Source organism: Lates calcarifer, linkage group LG7_1 (assembly GCF_001640805.2).
Source record: "Lates calcarifer isolate ASB-BC8 linkage group LG7_1, TLL_Latcal_v3, whole genome shotgun sequence".
Lineage (NCBI taxonomy): Eukaryota > Metazoa > Chordata > Actinopteri > Centropomidae > Lates > Lates calcarifer.
In genome coordinates this window covers 7,685,471-7,705,668 of record NC_066839.1, presented here as the reverse complement: position 1 = coordinate 7,705,668, position 20,198 = coordinate 7,685,471, and the positions used below count along the sequence as shown (strand labels likewise).

At 41.2% G+C, this 20,198-nt stretch overlaps 2 protein-coding genes across 3 annotated transcripts; one reads left to right on the top strand and one right to left on the bottom strand.

The window, feature by feature from the left end:
- The first annotated feature begins 495 nt into the window (after positions 1–495).
- Positions 496–6,546, top strand: slc35b2 (solute carrier family 35 member B2). Its single transcript, XM_018661674.2, is given in 5 exon segments — positions 496–770; positions 2,979–3,057; positions 3,059–3,167; positions 3,290–3,450; positions 4,456–6,546. Coding segments are annotated over 5 exon segments (1,302 nt in total). The 5' UTR covers positions 496–750; the 3' UTR covers positions 5,389–6,546.
- A 6,383-nt stretch (positions 6,547–12,929) lies between these two features.
- Positions 12,930–19,620, bottom strand: hsp90ab1 (heat shock protein 90, alpha (cytosolic), class B member 1). 2 transcript variants are annotated; one of them, XM_018661636.2, is made up of 12 exons: positions 19,463–19,619; positions 18,190–18,333; positions 17,831–18,037; positions 17,480–17,639; positions 16,880–17,013; positions 16,477–16,782; positions 16,205–16,370; positions 15,883–16,073; positions 14,956–15,103; positions 14,503–14,771; positions 13,567–13,900; positions 12,930–13,478 (listed from the first exon to the last, which is right to left on the bottom strand). In XM_018661636.2, the coding sequence occupies exons 2-12, from the start codon at positions 18,331–18,333 to the stop codon at positions 13,360–13,362; spliced, it is 2,178 nt and encodes a 725-aa protein (XP_018517152.1). In that variant the 5' UTR covers positions 19,463–19,619; the 3' UTR covers positions 12,930–13,359. The 2 variants fall into 2 exon arrangements, with proteins under 2 accessions (XP_018517152.1, XP_050927773.1); XM_051071816.1 differs by lacking the exon at positions 12,930–13,478 and adding an exon at positions 14,342–14,371 and having other exon boundaries at positions 13,692–13,900; positions 19,463–19,620.
- Between the last annotated feature and the right edge of the window lie 578 nt (positions 19,621–20,198).

Sequence of the window (20,198 nt, the reverse complement as noted above, 5' to 3'; positions counted from 1 at the left end):
TTAATAGGTAACCACAGCATTGATTCATATTATGCAATGTAACTTAATTGCAGATCATTCACTTCACTTCATTCACAAATAAAAGCAGAAATACTAAAAAATAAAAATAAAAAATACTATGCTACAATACTACAGACTCAGCTGTAAAAAAAACAACAACTAAGAAGTAAAGGTAAAAAGTAAGAGTGCATAACTATTATCAGATAAATGTGCTTTAAGTAATGGCGGTAAAGCAGAATGGCCCCATTCATGCGTTTGTAAAATCTTCTTCTTTTATGATTTAACATATAAGCAGCAATTATACAATATATAGCTGTCAGATTAAGTCGCATGAATAAGTAGCAACAGCACAAAATGCAAATAAACATGTATTACACAGATAGGTTACCTCATAGTGTTAGGTACAGCGTCTCAATAAATGAACTTACCGTAGTTAACGTTTTTATGAACCTTGCAGTTACTCCTCCACACCGACAGGGAGCAGTGCCGCGAGGAGGGCGCTGTTTCCGGCATCCTCTGGTGTTGAGTAAAGAGGAGGGGGCCTTTCCTGCTCAAGTGAACACATCGGCTATTGAGGATAAGTTGAAGACATAAGAGCTAAAGGCGGCTAGTCCGAAAAAAGGCAACCGCTAATTATTAAAACATCGTCACCTGTCGGGTCCGTGCGGCTTCATGCTCTGTTCCAGCGGAGGCGTTTGAGTCTGTTGGCGTGTGTGCTGCGCCAGGTGACGGGCCACAGAGTGTGGGAAAATGCCATCTTTTTCATGGAGGTAACATTTGAGACCCAAGAGGAGCTAACTGGACCATTATCTTATCACGTTAAAGATGAGTTTTAGATGTGGACAAGCTCGGATAAGTAGGGACTGATATGACTGTCGGTGTGTAAGGAAGTCAGTTAACCGTTAGTTTCCGTTGTTCGTGGTTGAAGTGACCGTCTGTTTTTGAAGTCTGCAAACAACCTGATGGCTAAAGTAAGACTACACGGTTTGTGTACAGGAACCGGTGTCAGCTAATCCGCTGCTACTATTACAGCTGCTTTTGTTATGTTTTTTAAAAAATTATGCATTAGTACTTACTTTGTTTTGGTAGGTGTTAGCCAAAAATGGTGTTCGTTGGCTCACAAATGTGATGGCTGACAACTAACAGCAGCAACAGATAACTCTAAAACACTCATACATTACATACAAACAGTCACATCATCTGATAGCACTAGTGGAAAGGGCTATCTGTAGCTGACGATATTTAGTCGACATTTTGTTTTTTTTCATGTATTAGTTGGTCCTCTAGTGTCACGAAGTCACGCATTTTACTCCATCACACTGTATGGGGTCAAACTGTTTGATAACACCTATGAAAATACAGTATATCAAAGTGTAGTTGAAAAATTGTATTAGCAATATGGCTGACATCCCTAACACCAGTAATAGGACGTGATGGGCCACAGACTTTGGTGTTTTCCTCTGCTGTCCTACTGTGTTTACTGTGAATATATTAATCTATCCAGACCGTTCCTTCTTGCAGTTAGGGAGTAATAGCTGCATAATTGAATATGTTATTATCTTTTTTTTATTAATCAAGGGAAAGCTGGTTCAGTTCATGTTATCTGCTGCCATATATTCAAACAAGCACTCATTCTTTCCTCAGGTAAATTTTGGCAGTGCTCTCTCTGTGTGCCTGTGGTGTAGCAGCCTGTGGGTTGGCTGCCCCAGCCAGTGCAGTGCATTCCTCCATGTAATAAGCTGCTTGTTCAGATCCCTGGTCTCACTGCAGTGGGCTACTAGCTAGCCAGGCCACAGCAGTCCCACACAAAGAGGCTCTGTGTGACTCAGACTCCCCCTGGGAGGAGGCTCAGCCTCACTCCGAGTGGGATACACAGTTAGTGCCACGACAGCAAGGAGCATACCTTTTTCACTGGAAACTAGGGTTTCATCACAGGTGTGCCTGAGTCAATAGTTTTACTTAATCTGTTTGTGGGGGTGGGCGAGGATGCTCATCACATTTCACGGCTAGTTTAACTGGTTATGTGTATTGTTAAACAGGTTGTGGTTGCTTTACCTGATTCCATACCTTACATACTGCACCTATAGCCAGCCTTTGTTATGCTTGAAGATTGGTTTGCCCCTCATGGATAATCTTACTCAGCTTGTGAAAGCAGTTGTGTACTGTCCTTAATGGCCCTGGGGACAGTGATGTTATCAGTGTCGCTCCAGCTACAGTATAGAGACTTGGACATTAAGCTTGCATTACAAATTGTGATAAGTTAAAAAGACATTGTCAGGTAGGAAGGGTCCAGTAAAAGATACTCTTGTTTTGCATTATGAGAAATGCAGGATCCAGTGTTTTTGAAGCTTGACACAGCCTTAGGATCAAAGGTTTGGCTATCTCAGCCTCTGCTGCATCTGTTTTTTTTTTTGTTTTTTTTTTTTTTAAACTGTCTCTTGCAAGCAAGCACCCCAGCAAAATAAATGCAGTACTACATTTGTAGAGTAGTGAACATTATTCATCTCATTGCAAAATGTCTGCCCAGGCCAGTGCCTTTGGGTGTCTTCCATATCAAGACCTCTGTTTTAAAGCAAGATGCAATATAACACAAAATTCTTGTTGGGAGTGATGGGTCCCAGACCACACTGAAAAGAAACATTACCTTTAGGTAGTAATTTGATGCCAAAAGCTTCAGTGTGATGATGAAGGAAGTATTATGAAATGGAGCTGAAATGCTATTTTATTGTCTTTAGTATTAATATATGTAATATTAACCACATCTTACAGTGACAAATTAGTTTGAATTTGCCAGTTGATCTTGCCAAAGGTTGTGTAGTTGCCGCACACCTTGAAATCTTATTGGTGTGAAACCTGAATTATGTTGATCCATCCCCTCATTCGAGCAGACACACAAATACCTTACTTGTCAAATGTATATTAGTGTTGGATTTATAGTGATACTTGTTCTGATGTACAATATTGTATTACTTCCTTAGGGTTTGGTCCGCACTTGTGTTGCTTCTCTTCCCTTCCACTGTGGCTGCAGAAGAGTCATCACTACTGGAAGGCTGGCATCGATGTCTGGCTTTTCCGCTTCCTCATCAACATGCTGGGATACTCCACCATCATCATCCCTGGCTACCTCCTCATTAGCTACTTCAAGCGCACCAATTACTTAGAAACAGGTTTGGGCTCACAAAAACAAACACAGACATCTACTTTTGGAACTGTATTCTAGTTAAAGAACACAGATTAGTTGTTGTAGCCTTTTCCTAACCACCTTTTTTTATGTTTCTCTTATTTTCAGGTAGTGGGATTTGCTACCCTGTCATAAGAACCTGCGTATTTGGCAGTGAGGCCAAAACAGGTCTGTTGGATGACGTCTCAGTTGCATCCAGGAATGAGGGAGAATCAAGCTCGTCAGTCAAGCAGGCCATCAAATTAATCTTTTGTGCTGCTGGACTCCAGGTGGGGATCCTCTCAAAAAGTCACTAAATACATATGATGTATAATACAACCAGATTATATTTTTTTCTCTGTTTGTGCAGCTGCAGGGAGGGCTATTTTTATTTTTGTTTTATTTAAGTGTGATTATACCCACAGTCTGGTCCGCTCTCAGCTCACAGGCTATTTTAAAAGATGCTGTTGTATAAAGCGAAGTGCTGCTTGAGAGAACTTCACCATCTATGAAATCAAGCTCCACGTTAAAGGATAGGTCTGTCTTAAAGCTGCAGTAATCAATATTTTGATATTAACAATAGACCAAACAATTATGTGTCATGTGAAAGGTGTCACTAATAATAACAAACCCACAGAGACAGGGGTGGGTGACACCAAATCAGAGCTACAAGGTGAGTAAATATTGGACTTACATTTGGTAGGTTCCCAGAAACACGACTCAAAATAAAAAATGAAGGCTGTCTATGTAAACAGGCAACTGTTTGTCAGTATAGTGTTTACATCTTCTTTCAGTGCCCAAAAAAGACTGAAAGGATCATTTAGTGCTGCGTTAATGCAGAACGCACGTGCCAGATGTATGTTAAAAAAGTGTGACTACACTGTAAGAAACGAGACAAAATCCACAGCATTTGTTCTGTTAAAGCTAATGTGAGACTTCAGCAGTATAAGACAGATAATTCTTTTTAGTACAAAACTTCATCTTTGTGTTTCCTTGCTAGGCCTCAGAAGGGGGAAATGTCCTAGTAGTTATATGTAACACCTGCAATAAACCAACATGAGGCTCCAGGACTTTGGATATTGAATAAATTCAAACCTTCACTTTAAGCACATAGTGACATTCACAGCTAAATCACCCAATGCAACAATTTCAGTGTATATGACAAAATAATCCAAGCTCTCTAAGGTTAAGAATGAACTTCAGTGCTCATTTTTTTTTAACAGAATTGCTGCTGCTAAAAGCATCTAACATGAGCTTTATCCCTGAAAAGCTGAAGTCGATATTCTTATTCTCAGGCATCATACCTGACATGGGGGGTCCTGCAGGAGAGGGTCATGACTCGTTCCTATGGAGCCACGACTCCAGAAGAGGAGGGAGAGAAATTCAAGGACTCTCAGTTCTTGGTCTTCATGAACCGTATCCTGGCTCTGACCGTGTCTGGCCTCTGGTGCATCATGTTCAAACAGCCACGCCATGGAGCACCCATGTACAAGTACTCCTTCGCATCACTCTCCAACATCTTGAGCAGCTGGTGCCAGTACGAGGCCCTCAAGTACATCAGCTTCCCCACCCAAGTCCTGGCCAAGGCCTCCAAAGTCATTCCCGTCATGCTCATGGGTAAGATCGTCTCCCGCAAGAGCTACGAGTACTGGGAGTACTTCACCGCCGTGCTGATCTCAGTGGGTGTCAGCATGTTCCTGCTGTCCAGCACCACTGGCAAGCACCCATCCACGGTCACCACCTTCAGCGGGGTCGTCATCCTCATCGGCTACATCGTCTTCGACAGCTTCACCTCCAACTGGCAGGACAACCTGTTCAAGTACAAGATGTCGTCAGTGCAGATGATGTTTGGGGTCAACCTGTTCTCCTGCCTCTTCACCGTCGGCTCGCTGCTGGAGCAGGGTGCCTTCTTCGACTCGCTGGCCTTCATGACGCGTCACTCTGAGTTTGCCTTTCACGCAGTGTTGCTGTCTGTGTGTTCGGCATGCGGCCAGCTCTTCATCTTCTACACCATCAACCAGTTTGGCGCCGCCGTCTTCACCATCATTATGACCCTGCGGCAGGCCATTGCCATCCTCCTCTCTTGTTTCCTTTACGGTCACGCTGTCACCTTAGTGGGTGGGTTCGGTGTCGCCGTAGTTTTCCTGGCACTTTTCCTACGGGTGTACGCACGTAGCCGCATGAAATCAGGACGACGGTCAGCGCAGCCGCTTGCACAGAAGGTGTAGCACTCCAAAGTCGCACCTATCTGGGAACTGAGACCACGTTTTCTGTGGTGCTTTTTGTCTATTTGTGTGTATCTGTTGGGTCTGTTGTTTTTTTTTACTGTTCTTTTCCATTGGTTTTTATTTTTGTTAGCAATGGTACAGAAAGGGATTCTGCAGTTTTGACTCTTACACCAAGATGCCCCCAAGGGGTTCATGTGATTTGAGTGCCTGTAAGATTGTCTATTACATGTGTCCCAAACTGCACACTGCCTCTTCAGCTCTTTCGCAGTTTAACAGTAGAATATGTTTTCTTAAACTATAACATGCAGTAACCTTACACTGGCTTGTTCAGCCAGTGTAAGGTTACTGTGAGCCTGGAACAGGACTTCGAGCTATATGGCTAAGCATTAATTTTCAAGATTTTATGACAATGTACCTTATTTAACTGTATCCCAAATGTTTGAACGAAACAGTCACCTTCCATAAAGACAACACTTTCTATTTGCTAGGTTATCTTCTCACTCCCAATAGCCAGACGCTTATCTCACAGTCCTCCATGTTGGAGAGCAGAGGCCTTTATGTGTCTTCGTGTGGGATTTTATCTTGTGAAGCTGTAAACATAGCCTGAACATATGGTGCATACATTACTGTTTAAGGTATATTAACATGTCCATAGGCTACCTTTAGTAACAAAGGGTGGTAAACAACAATTTGTTTAATAAAGAGCACTACTTACAAGTTGTATAATTTCGCTCGATATCACTGAACCAGATGCTGCTGTTGGTACTTTTTGCTCTGCATTATTTTGAGATATTTTTGTTGTTGTCTTCACAACATAGATTTTGGTTAATATTTTAAATTGGGCTAAAAAAACAACAACATGTAAATATATCTCTTAAATCATTGTTTATTTCCAACCAACTTGTCTGTCGTGTAACTTTTGTAAAAGGACTGCTTCATGTGTTTCACTGTTTCATGTGAATGTTTGGAAAAATACTGAATGGATGTCGATGATGCTCATTGCCGTCACAAGGATGTGAAGGTACTGTTGGTCCTGGGGGGGTGGGGGTTTGCAGAAGAGAATGCCTACAAGGGAAATGCAATGTTACTGGTAACTTGTTTTTATCATTCTACTATTTCCTCTGGTAACTGGATTATTAATAAAACATATTAAATTAACTTAAAGCTATGAAGTGTAGAGGTTTGATTTTACTGTTTACCTTTGTGGTAAAGGATTTGCTGTGTGGTTAGTGCCGTTTTACAGGTAATACAGTTTTACTTGTACACAAAATGTAGCTTAAGGTGCTGAAAACAAAAGAAAGGAGCAGACATTTTAAACACGTCTAAAGTTTTTTCCTCCACAGTTTTGGATCCAAAACTGCAGAAGGCTGATTCGTTGCAGGCCTTTGTTTTGCGTTCAGTGAGCAGCAGAGAGTCAATGGCTCTAGGGGCTCTACCAGATTCACATGTTTGCTGCATATGAGCCAAATAGCTGGGACAAGTCCATGAAGTGCAAGAATCTTAAAATGTATCCTTAAGTAACTGGATGCCTGTGCAAAGACTTTGGCTCAAGAGTGATGAGAACTCTTGCAGGAGTGTTCTCTTTGAGCTGTTATTTGATTTACTGACTTTTTAAGGAGACCTGTGAACAGTGCACTGCAGTACTCCAGCCCACTTGTAATAAAAGCACAAATAAGCTGCTCTGCAGGTCTGATCCTGGCAGTACTGTTTCAATAATAGACTGTTACTCTAGTAATCTTCCTTGTGTGTGGCTGGAAAAGTAAATACATCTGTTATTTAAGATAATACAAGGGTTCAGGTGAGGATCACCAGTTAAATAAGAGTTGGGTGGCATCTGGAAATAAGTTTTGAATTTGTTAGTGCTGCTGTTACCATGTTGCACGTTTACCTGTGGCTTGAGGAGCACATGTCTATACCATGTGGGTTTTGGTTCAAAATACAAATCCGATTTTCTTTCTGCCATCTCTCTGTACTCCTAACACTCCCGGGTCTCATGAAAAGAAGCTTTGTTTTCGAAACATCTGAGCTGCTGTTTGCGCTCCACACTGATTCATAAACCAGACCACTATTATGATTCACTGAAAATCAAAATGAAGACTGGGTTTGACTGTGAAGTGAGAGAAAACATTTCCCCCTGGTTTATCAATCTCACAGCTGCTCAGTGGGGGAATTTCCCCGCACTTCTCATTTCACAACGTCCTACTCCCCATCTGGTTTGGAGTAGTGCGTCACAATGTCACCAGTCCTCTTTTCAATATCGCAAATGACAAATAAGAAAGGTCGGGGGGTAAGAGAGACTGCACACATGCAGACCTCCACTTTCAATGGCCTGGTCGGACCAGTCACTCTGGGCTCTCGCTCTGACTGCAGGGCTGACACAGGCTGACTGTTTTTATTGGAACTTTTATTAGCCAGCATGAACATTTGACTGTTGCGGTAATGCCCGGCATCACCTGGGAGCTTCCCGAAACTATCTGTCTAATGTTGATACCTCATAGAGAAGATGAACTGGAATTGCTCACTTTCTTGCCAAAAGAAGATTATTGCCACATTCATGTATATATGCTAAATATGAAGTTACTGCTTGCTAACTTAGCACAAAGACCAGGGTTAGAAATTGTCCTTTTTACACTTTAGCTTACATAAAAAAGATAAAATGTTGTAATTGGTTAGCTTTAGATGGATTTTCTTAACTTTGGACAGAACCAGCTAAATGTTTCCATCCAGTCTTCCTGCTAAGCTAAAATAGAATACAAACAGAAACAGAAACAGCTAGCCTGGCTCTGTGCAAAGGTAACAAACCGCCGCTACCAGCAGCTCTAAATCTTGTGAGTGACATGATGTATCTTGTTTGTTCAATCAGTACAAAAACCTATATTGTGTGTTATGGGGGTTATGTGCTGGACTATGTCTTGGCCAAGACGAGTAACTTGCTATTTGCACAACTGGTCCTGACCAAGAGATAATCCAGCACAAACCCCCACATAAACGTATTGTTTTTATGCTTCAGTTTTGTATGCATCAAAAAAATTAGATACAATGTGTAAATTTGTGAGCTTTATGGACAGTGGGAGACCCAGGTTAGCTGTTACCCCTTTTTCCAGTCTTTGTGTTAAGCTAAATTAGCTATGGTATCTTCATATTTTGCATACAGACATGGGAGTAGTACAAAACTTGAAGCGAGAACCAAATAAGTGCATTTCCCATAATATCAAACCTTTCTTTTAGATTGTTTCTTGGGATCTGAACAAGCAGCACTGTGACCACAAGGCAGCCTCTCTAACCTTTAGTCCACCACCACCACGCACTCCTTTACTGTACATGTGGAACATAAACACAGTGACAGAGACCATGTGTGGCTCTCCACTCTTACACCTTGTCATAAAGGTTATCGTTTTCGTGGGTTGCTGTATTTCATGCTTCACCATAGAGGTTTTTATTTCTCTGGTGTAGGCCTTTTATCTATCTATCTTGCTTCCTTCCTACTCAGTGTGGGTGTCAATCCAGTTCCTGCCTCTAGTATTTACCAAGTGCTGTCAAATATGAGAAGTGACACTTTAACTGATGTGTGTAACAAAATCGTCACAGAATATGAGTAGTAGTTATGTTTTTTCTGGCATTTAGCATTGTAAATGTCATTGAAACTAAATTACACTACTTATACTTTTGCACACAGGCCTGCAGAAGGGCGGTGCGGTTGCAGGCACATATTATAATGCCAAGCTGCACCTTTTTTTAATCTCATGTTATCTGCAGATCTTGTTATTCAGTGATATAAAAACCATTCTTATCTGTGGTGGCCTGTTATCATAGCCGAAGCACTAATACAGTAAGCACTATTCCGTTAAGTCACCAAGAAATATGCAGATACAAAGACAGACAAATAAACAACTTTTGCTCAGTTGGCTCACAACCACCTTGATCAAATCGAAGACAATGTTCAAGTCTGCGCTGACTGAACAAGGACTGTTTCTAAGTAGGGCATGCAGTCTACCAGTATACACTTTTTAAGCTGATTTCTTGGCATTTCTGCACTGACAGGGAGACACACCATGCAGAAAGAAGAAATGACAAGCTGCAAAGGTCACAAGACGCATTCAGGTTACGCACCGCAGCCCACTGTATCACCAGGAACCCCCCCTTCCAATTAATGCACTCAGCATTAGTGGGTTGAAAGCAGATTTACACAGGGGAGTCAAATGTTTCCACAGGAAGTATTTTGTTAAAACAAGGGCAAGCCAGATCAGATACGCCTTTCAGCTTTTACGAGGGAAACCTGTGCTAACCCTTGCAACAGGAAATTTCCACCAGCTGAACGAGACGGAGACCTGACTACACCCTCAGACAACCCTTTCAAGTCACCTGTCAGGATATTTCCTTGTTGCCTAATTTGCATTTAACTCTGTATTCTTTAAACAGATATTCCAACCTTTGACTGAACTCGTTACTACAGGAAAGGAAACTGGAAACCATGTCTCATAGTTAAATTTTCTCTAGAATCTGCCTGAAAAAATGTATTGCACAACAATCAGTAACAGCGCACAATACTGTTGCACCTACATTAATTTGGTTTTCGATGAAGATGCACTATTAACACTTGATGTTGTGTAACCTTTTTCCTCTAGACACCATCAGCATCCTGCATAAAACCAACATCGCAACTTACAAAAAAAAAAAAAAAAAAAAAAAAAAAAAAAAATCCAAGATTGCATCAGTCCATCAAATCTTGTGTGTTTTATAGGTCAACGTGTGTTTTCTCTGTCAGCCACCAGTATGTCTCCATTAAAATCTAAGGTCAAAAGTGATGTTAAATACAATCTTTGTTGCTTTTTCACCACGTAAACTAAGTATGTGGACAATATTGTAGTCAATACATACAATGGTTGAGAGTGAAACAAAAAAATATATAAAAACATCTCACAACAAAGTCTACTTAATAGCTGTTGCAGAGCTTTCGATCATATCACGTGATCTGCATCAGAAGATATAACCGGGCATGACTTTCCAATCTTTTTCTGAGCACGTAGAAGACTTTCAACCGGTGTCGGCTTAATAGTTAAGCGTCAAAGTTTATTCTTGACCTTGAAAACGTAAGTTCACACCAGATTTAAAAGTCCACAGCCATGCTAGCAGCTCTGTTGGCCTGTACAAGGGCACATTGAGCTAAATGCTATTCTTGTCATGCTAACATTCTGATGCTAATGTTCACCAGGCTATTTGAGCTCGTTAGCATGCTAGCATTTGCTAATTATTAGCCAAAAGGTAAAGGTGTCACTAGTTTTTGGCTATTTGGTCTTAAACCAAAGTGTTGAACAATTTTTAAGCAGATGATGGCGCCAGAGGGAATGTTAAGGGGTAACAAAAGTTATTACAAATAATCATACAGGGGTCATTAATGTGTGTGCCAAATGTCACGTCAACCTAATTTATATTTGGTGAGAAATGTATTTCAAAAACGCAAATGTGGACCTCAAACAGAGGAGCTGGAGGAAGAAGTCAGGGTGTCACCAGTATCATTAGGATTCACCCTCTGGCTACCATGAATGCTAGATGTTGTTGAGATTATTTTATTTGGATGTTTCATCATATTGTGTATCCTCTTGGTTTCAGACATGAGCATCCTCCATCAAACCAAAATCCCTCCCTTCATCACAAACTACAAACCTGTGGCTGAGAGATCGCACCGGAGCTACAGTCAAAGGTACAATCTTGGTGTTTTCTGTCAGTGTTTTCTCTTTAACTATTTCTGGTAGACTTGGCATCAGTTATGTGTACCTCACTAAATGGCCAAAAGCATGTGGATAGCCCTGTACTAAATACAGTCAGTTGTATTTCAGGCCATAGTTTCCTGGTCCTCCCCAGTAGTGAGATCCACTAAAAACTAGTTTTCCCAGTTGGTGTGGCAGTGCTGGATTTTTCAGATCAGATGAGTGTCTGACCTCAAATGCACTTCTGGTTGATCAGGAGTAAATCCCTGCAGCCATGGATTTGTTCAGTAATCACATGAAGGTGTAATGTTCAAGTGTCCACAGACTTATGGACCACCAGAAAACAAGTTTATGCATGAACTTGGACCTGACAGTATTATAAAAAGACAGACTTTTGCCATAACACCACAGCTCATTGTATGACATGTATGACATTATGATGTAAACTCACTTAACATTACATTTATTTATTTTACGTAGCGAGTACATGTACATGTCTATTATGTGTTGAATTCTCATCTGGAATGCAAATGATTTGTAAATGAGGCAAATGTAAGAAGGTGGTCAAGTTAAGAAGCTGTCAGTAGAGGCACAAAAACCATTAAGTCTTAACTGTGTTTCTGAATGACACAGCTAAAGTTCCCCCGCAATCTCTTTGACTGGAAGCAAGTGTGTATTTTAAAGTGTGTGTTCAGGAGGGACATACACCCACACTTCACTGTTTTACTGACAAGAGCAGAAAGGCTGCTGCCGCCTCCTCAAACTTTGTACAAAACACATGACTTCCAGGAAAAACTACAAGCTTTACATTTCCCCCAAACAGTTCAACTGATGATGCCTCACACTTTCAAGAAACTCGTGAATTCAGCGTGCGCTCGTGTTCAACAATGTCCTCCTGCCCACATGCTTTTTTAAAGCTGTGTTGGTTTACAAATTAGCAGGACGATTTGTTTCCTTTACCTACAGCTCTGTTTATCTACTCTACTATGTGACATCTTACTGACGTCATTTGCACTGATTTTATAACAACCATTTTAATATTCCCTGATAACTAATAAGGATATTGCATTCATGTAACAGAATTACATTTCTGTTTTTTATATATATTTCCAATTATGTGAACCACTATTCAACTTATCTAAATGAAGAGCCTGTAGATTTATACTAGACTCCAAAGAGTGTCATAGGATTGAATTTACCATCAGCTTGTGAGTGAAAACACTTAATGACCAAAAAAACCTAATCTTCAGAATGGAGGGTATGTCTGCCTCAGTTTTATACCATTTTATATAATATATACAAATATATTAAAGAATAGTATAGTATGGATTTCTGAAAAGGACTTAATCTTTAAAAGCTGAAGTGAAGTAAAGGTTAACTCCTTAGTATAAAGTCCATGTCTGAACAAACTAAGCTTTAGGAAGTGAACCCTCATTTGGCTATTCAACTGTAGACCCTGGGGAAGGAGACAGAGATGAGATGCAATGTGTTATGTTTTCTCCAGCAACTGTTTTCCACTGTGTTTTTAGGAATCAGTCAAGTCAATGTGTGTATGATACAATAACTATGATTTGATTGATAGATTTTATACCTCTGAATGACCTTGCTGAAAAAAAAAAAGTTTACTTGAAACTGTATATATATCATGTCTCCACCTAGTGGTCACATGGAGGAACAGCCTAAACCAGTTGGAAAGGAAAGCTTTCAGTAACATCTCAAATGTTGTCACTAAATGTTAATAGCTAGTTCCTTTTTCAGTCTCAAAATAGTGCAGGTTCTGATTTTAACTCAAGTCTCAGGTGGTTAAGGCAAAGATGCAAGAAAAACAGCAAGTAAGGTATTACATCTTTAATTTTTTGCAAAACAAGACTTGAAATACAGACAAGCCTGGACTCAGGCAAAGGAATCATACAGTCCTCTCTCCATGCAGCGTGCAGTGTTGCACATGAGCAGAACCTCCCAAAACCCTTCACCAGACCTGACAATGGAATGTACCATTCCCATGTTCACACATTTACCACTAAAACTCAGTGCAACAGGGTACTTGTTAAAACAAATGTGCTGTCACCATGAACTTATACAGCAAAAACCAAAATTGCTTTTCTTAAAAAGGTCTTGCAGAGTTATGCTCTAGACACAAGAGCAACACTGGTCCACCACACAACATGAATGACTATTTGTTTTGCAGTTACTGCAGTTTTAAAGGATGAACAATTGAAAAGTGAGGCTAAAGTGTTAGAAATTTGGAAAGGGGGGAGTTGGTTTAATCAACTTCTTCCATGCGTGAAGCATCATCGTCACCATCGCCTTCTAGGGGAGGAATCTCATCTGGGACGGCTGTAGAGGTGGCCTCCTCTGTGGGAACATCGTCGTCATCGATGCCTGGAGATACACGGTTTGTGTTATTTGTTGGATCAATACAAGTAACCAGTATCATAAATGCCAAAGTTCATCTGCAGTGTGTCCTTACCCAGTCCGAGCTTAATCATTCTGTAGATGCGGTTGGAGTGGGTCTGTGGGTCGTCCAGGGAGAAGCCTGAGGACAGCAGGGCAGTTTCGAACAGCAGGATGACGAGGTCCTTCACAGCCTTGTCGTTCTTGTCAGCGTCGGCCTTCTGCCTGAGAGTCTCCACGATGGGGTGGTCAGGGTTGATCTCCAGGTGCTTCTTGGCCATCATGTAGCCCATGGTGGAGTTGTCCCTGAGTGCCTGGGCCTTCATGATCCTCTCCATGTTGGCCGTCCAGCCGTAAGTGCTTGTCACAATGCAGCAGGGTGAGGACACCAGTCTGTTGGACACTGTCACCTGGACAAGACAGCCAAACAGGGGACATTTTGTTTAGATTGTAACACAATATGCTTAACAGTTCAAGAGGAGGAGAAGTCAAGTTAATAAACACATGCGTAACAGTCATGTTAGAAATCACACACCAGCACGTTTAAGGCAAACATTTGTCTTTCAATTCTACCAGACCTAAAATTAAACACAATTCTGGCCAATATTTAAACTTCATCTTCACATTAAATAAAACCAAGTATGCAAACTGAAACCCAGGCATGTTAGACAAGTATTACAAAGTCACATTCATGAGTTAGGTTTTCAAATATTTCTGGACTTAAAGCATCTCCACACAATCATTTGGAGCCTATAACTAGTCAAGACATTTTTGAAAAACTGCATATCATTCCAGGTATTCTTGATAACACACGAGACCCAAGAGGCCACCTCAAGTCAGCATGAACTCACCACAATACAAGTTGGGATCAATTAGGGCACCTGTTACCAAACACAACACTGTCAACTGCAGTTGTGAATTTAAAAAAAAAAAAAAAAAACCTAAATGCTGCAATATGAAGGGAAAATTTAGGTAAAACAAACCAAAAGAACAGATTTATTAATTCACTGACCTTCTCCACTTTCTTGTCAAGGATCTCCTTCATGAGCTTGCAGAGGCTCTCAAACTTAGCCTTGTCCTCCTCCATCTTCTTCTTCTCCTCCTCGTCCTCTGGCAGCTCCAGGCCCTCCTTGGTGACAGAGACCAGGCTCTTGCCATCAAACTCCTTGAGCTGCTGGACACAGTACTCATCAATGGGCTCTGTCATGTACAGGACCTCAAAGCCACGCTTGCGGACACGCTCGACAAAGGCGGAGTTGGCCACCTGATCCTTGCTCTCACCTACAAGGTAAAAAACAAGAGATGAGCATCAGTGTTATCCTGACAGATTTAATACAGTTTGCTTGTAAGTAAACCACTTTAGAAAACTGTACTGTATGCTTGAACAGAAGTAAAGCTAAAATTTCACTGCTCATTTAGCAGACAACGCATCATAAAAATCAGCTTTTCTGGGAGACAGACTCACCGGTGATGTAGTAGATAGATTTCTGGTTTTCCTTCATGCGAGAAAGGTATTCTGTGAGGGAGGTGGTCTCATCTCCAGACTGGGAGCTGTGGTAGCGCAGCAGCTCAGACAGCTTCTTGCGGTTCTGTGAGTCCTCGTGGATACCCAGCTACAGAGAGATGATAATGGACAACTGTTAAATACTGAAAGGGCACCCAACACCAGGCCTGTATTGAAGTGTTTCTCTAGCTAAACAGATTTTTTTTTCCCCCTCTCAAAAATCAATGGTAGTTCTATTTTAACATAAGACTAAGTCACACAATTAGATGACAACTGTATTCAAAATATTTCCCATGAATACACTTGGCTCAGTCAAACTAGGTAAAGCAAAGATGACCAAGTTAAAGTTGCTTCATTACACAGGTCCCAGAGCTGAAAATTTAACATTACTCTTACCCATTTTGTCATCATATGAAGCATACTGTAGGACAAGCTAATTGTGTTGACATGAGAGATCAATCACAGGCAGAATAATGAATAATTTAGGTTAACTGGGCACAAGTCTATTTACAAATTTAACAATGCTAAGTGACTAATCTACACCACTAAGTGACTCTAGTCTATAGCACATAAGACTTGTAACTTAAATGCTTTGAACAATAGCTGATACTGAGGTAAAATTTTAGTTTCTAGAAAGGAGTAAATTAATCTCTTTTCTGTGGCTATCTAGTACATTTTAAGCTGGCCTACAGCAAATATTATGGCTACACTGTTTTTAAGGCTAGAACAGCAGCAACCACAACAATGAAAGTAAACCTTGTGAATCCATGGAGATGCACTGAAGACACATGGAGTGAAATATGGAGGAACTTTCATTAAAAGCTTGTCAAACAGATTTTTTTGAAAAATAGAAATCCATGCAGTAAAATACAAGTTTGTTTTAGATACCTTGATGTTCTTGGAGAAAGCCTCGTAGAACTTCTTGTAGTTCTCCTTGTCCTCAGCCAGTTCGGCAAAGAGCTCCAGACACTTCTTGACGATGTTCTTGCGGATGACCTTGAGAATCTTGCTCTGCTGCAGCATTTCTCTGGAGATGTTGAGGGGCAGGTCCTCTGAGTCCACCACACCACGGACGAAGTCTGGAGTAAATATGAAACAGTTTAGCTGAACATATCCTGCAGTATTACATTAAGGTTTCGCAGCTAAAGAGGTTCCTTGTAGACAGTGCAGAGCAGAGGGAATGTTTCTGTAGTCCATGCCATCAACTTACTCAGGTACTCTGGGATGAGTTCTTCACAGTTGTCCATGATGAAGACTCTCCTGACGTACAGCTTGATGTTATTCTTCTTCTTCTTGTTCTCAAAGAGGTCAAAAGGTGCACGGCGGGGAATAAAGAGCAGAGCCCGGAACTCAAGCTGGCCCTCCACTGAGAAGTGCTGTGAAGTGGAAAAGAATTCACTTATTTTAACTGCAATTTTTAGCCACTGTGCTGGCTGCAGCACATGCACATGCCACAGTCTGCTTTAGCCTTGCACGGTTTACCTTGACAGCCAGGTGATCCTCCCAGTCGTTGGTCAGACTCTTGTAGAACTCGCCGTACTCCTCGTTTGTGATGTCGTCAGGGTTTCTGGTCCAGATGGGCTTGGTCTTGTTCAGCTCCTCCTGGTCGATGTACTTCTCCTTGATCTTCTTTTTCTTCTTCTTGTCCTTGTCTTTGGAGTCCTCCTCGTCATCTGAGCCCACATCCTCGATCTTTGGCTTGTCCTCACCATCCTCCTTCTCTTCCTTCTCTGCCTTCTCCTCCTCGGCCTCGTCGTCGCTGATCTCCTTGTCACGCTCCTTCTCCACCTGTGAATCAACATGACTTGAGTTTAACTTCACTGACAACACTTTAGTCCGTACTCAAGGAAAACGGAACGCTGTCAAGTCAAATTTAAATACTTACAAACAGGGTGATGGGGTAGCCGATGAACTGAGAGTGCTTCTTGACAATCTCCTTGATCCTCTTCTCCTCAATGTACTCTGTCTGGTCCTCCTTCAGGTACAGGATGATCTTTGTTCCACGGCCAACAGGCTCGCCTGTCGACAGAGTTGTACAGTCATTAGCACATTTTATCTAGGAGATGAAGCGGCCACCCTTTAGCCACAAGACCACTTAAGGCTTCATTATTACTCATTCAAATCATTTAAAATATATCATTTAACAGTACCGAATTCACACATGTTGCATAATTCTGTGGATTTTAAAACTGCTTAGGTTAAAATTAAAGTATTTTCTCTAGTGTCCCATTTAGGTCACCTGTTGCAGGTCACAAGCCAGGGCAATTAAGCATTATTTACATTAGATTAAGCTGACAGTTATTTGATCAATTGTTTAGTCTATATAAATCAGAAAGTAGTGAAAAATGCTAACCCTAACCCAAACATGATGAACACAGCACAAGCCATACAGACTCCTGAAGTGCATTGTCAGAGTAGGTAACAGTTTATGTCAAATGTTGCCATCTCAACATATTTGATTTTGTAATGTTGCCAGGACACGCACCGTTGTCGACCTTGACTGTGAAGGAACCTCCGGCAGAGGACTCCCAGGCATACTGCTCATCATCGTTGTGTTTGGTGATGACGACCACTTTCTCAGCAACAAGGTAGGCAGAGTAGAAACCCACACCAAACTGACCAATCATAGAGATGTCAGCTCCAGCCTGAAAGGGAACATAGTCACAACTTAAGTAAAAACAGCAATGAACACTATAATAACTGAATACTAGTACATTGTCACAGCTTAGTGTTGAAAATTAACCCTGGACAGTCTATGGTTTTATGAAAATCTTTAAATCTTGTGTGCTATTGGCCTTCATTTTCCACATGCTGAAATCTAGATCATATTTCGCACCTGCAGGGCCTCCATGAAGGCCTTGGTGCCAGACTTAGCGATGGTACCCAGGTTGTTAATCAAGTCGGCTTTGGTCATGCCGATTCCAGTGTCGATGAGGGTCAAGGTGCGGTCAGCTTTGTTGGGGATGATGTCAATCTTCAGATCCTTGCCACTGTCCAGCTTGGAGGGGTCAGTCAAGCTTTCATAGCGGATTTTGTCCAATGCCTGTACACCGAAGAGAGACATTACAGTTGATATTTACAAAAACATGTCATTGTATGTTAATTTTTTACATTAATTTGGGCATTAAAAGCACTTGAAATCAGCTATATCGTGGTCTAAGAAGAGAAAACAGTGCCAAGCTCCAGAGGACTTACATCAGAAGCATTGGAGATCAACTCCCTAAGGAAGATCTCTTTGTTGGAGTAGAAGGTGTTGATAATCAGGGACATCAGCTGAGCAATCTCTGCCTGGAAGGCAAAGGTCTCAGCCTCCTCCTCTTGGTGCATTTCTTCAGGCATCTGCACAAAAGGAAATAATGCAACATTTTAGCAAATTCAGGTTTGAAAAGGTTACAATTATTATCAGAAATGTACATTATTGTCAGGGAACGATAAACAAGACAATGACTCAACAGAGGGCTACAACAGAACATAAAATGCTGTCATTTATTAATATGAGATCTTGTCTTTTAGTTTGGTTAGTCATAAAACGGGATCATAAACCGGTTTCCTAAAACTGGAGCGCTTCCATCGTAGTGCATACAAATCGGCGGAAGTAGCAGTTAACCAATATGGCGTCGACTGACAGACAATGGACCCCGCAAACACGTGCTGAGGAACGGCCGGAGACGAAAATAAGGACACCGCTGGGAAATCCGGCACAAAATGTTCACTCCTGATTAAAACGGTAATAATCGTAGGTTCAAAGCCGCGGGATGAGGACGACGTCGCCTAACATGACGTTACAGTAACACAGATTTATCACCGAAACAAAGATAAAGCGAAACCAGTCATTTGCCATAAAAATGTAACAAAGCATGAATCAAAATGTAAATCTGAATCCACAAGTATGTTAACATGAACCAAATCCGCTGTTTTACGTTAGTTACGTAACCGTTAACTGACTTAACGTTACCAACTACTGAAGTCAAACACTACACAAATCAACGGTTACCGTAATAATCTTAAACCAGCACGATTTGAGGGTAAGGGGGTTTAATAAGGGTCGTGTTTTATGACCTGGCCCCAGTCAGATCTGGTGTGAATTTTCACAACTAGCTTCGTCAAATAAACCGAGTCAGCGTTGCCATCTCCACCACACCTGCCTTGGTGCAACCCAAGCCCGGCCTAACAGTGCGGCAGAATGCCGCAGTTACACCGCTCAGCATCACAAATCGTCAGTCAGTACACGATAATCTCACGGTGTGTGGACGAAACATTATATAGTATTTATGGAGACATAAGAATGATAACGTTAATATGCTAACTGTAGCCCACAAGACGGTTATGATGCTAAGGTTATCGTCGTGACTCATGATCTCCCATCATGGATACATCGGTGGATTTTTTTCAATGACGGGCAGGCAAAACTCAAACATTTATGGACTATAATGTCTTCTATGTGCAAGGAAAACATTCGTGTACATACCTTGTTTATTTCGTTGACTTTTCTTGAATAAAATGCAACCAACGTGCTGTCCCTTCTGCTCTCTGACGCAGGGAAATGGAAAGGGACTTCCTTTTAATAGACCGGAATCTTTATACACATGCGTTTCAGTGTGCGGCCGTATCCATCCGCGGCGCACCATCTACCATTTAAACTGGTCAGTATGTAAAAGACAACTCGTTAAATTTTGATTTTTAGTTAAGGTAAGAACACTGAGGTTACTGACATGGGTAGTTCAAGACATAGTAAATACATGATTATTTATACTAGCAGACAATTATAGGACAATTATAGGATATACAGGTGCATTTCAGTGCATTGTAATAGTACATTATTGATGGTAAATTCTGCATGGTGATGTGCAGCTATAGTAAATTATGATAAGAAATCAAGTCTAAACGTGTTTTATTTATTCTTGATAAGGCAACTGTTACTTTCCATCCCCGCATAGTGCACACAAAAGCCATTTATGAATTACTGAACAGGCCTGTCAGGTGTACACTCAGGGCCCCAAGGTGTCAGGGGGCCCCAGGGCCAGAACGTCACACTGTTAACATTTATTTTTGGGAAACTCATTCATTTGACCACAAAGAGCCACAAATCAATTACAAAGAGAAACAACTATGAAGATGCTTAAAACGATTCTAGAGAGACTGAAATTAAAAGAAAAACACTTTGTGTTCCTGTAAGGAGAGGAAGGGGACCTTTTACATGTCTG

Excerpts from the sequence above, each read along its gene's own strand:
- hsp90ab1 (XM_018661636.2), bottom strand. The coding sequence starts at position 18,333 with ATGCCTGAAGAAATGCACCAAGAGGAGGAGGCTGAGACCTTTGCCTTC. Across the intron at positions 18,038-18,189 it reads TGATCTCCAATGCTTCTGAT|GCATTGGACAAAATCCGCTA; the intron begins GTAAGTCCTCTG and ends TTCGGTGTACAG. Across the intron at positions 13,901-14,502 it reads TTGACAAGAAAGTGGAGAAG|GTGACAGTGTCCAACAGACT; the intron begins GTCAGTGAATTA and ends TGTCTTGTCCAG.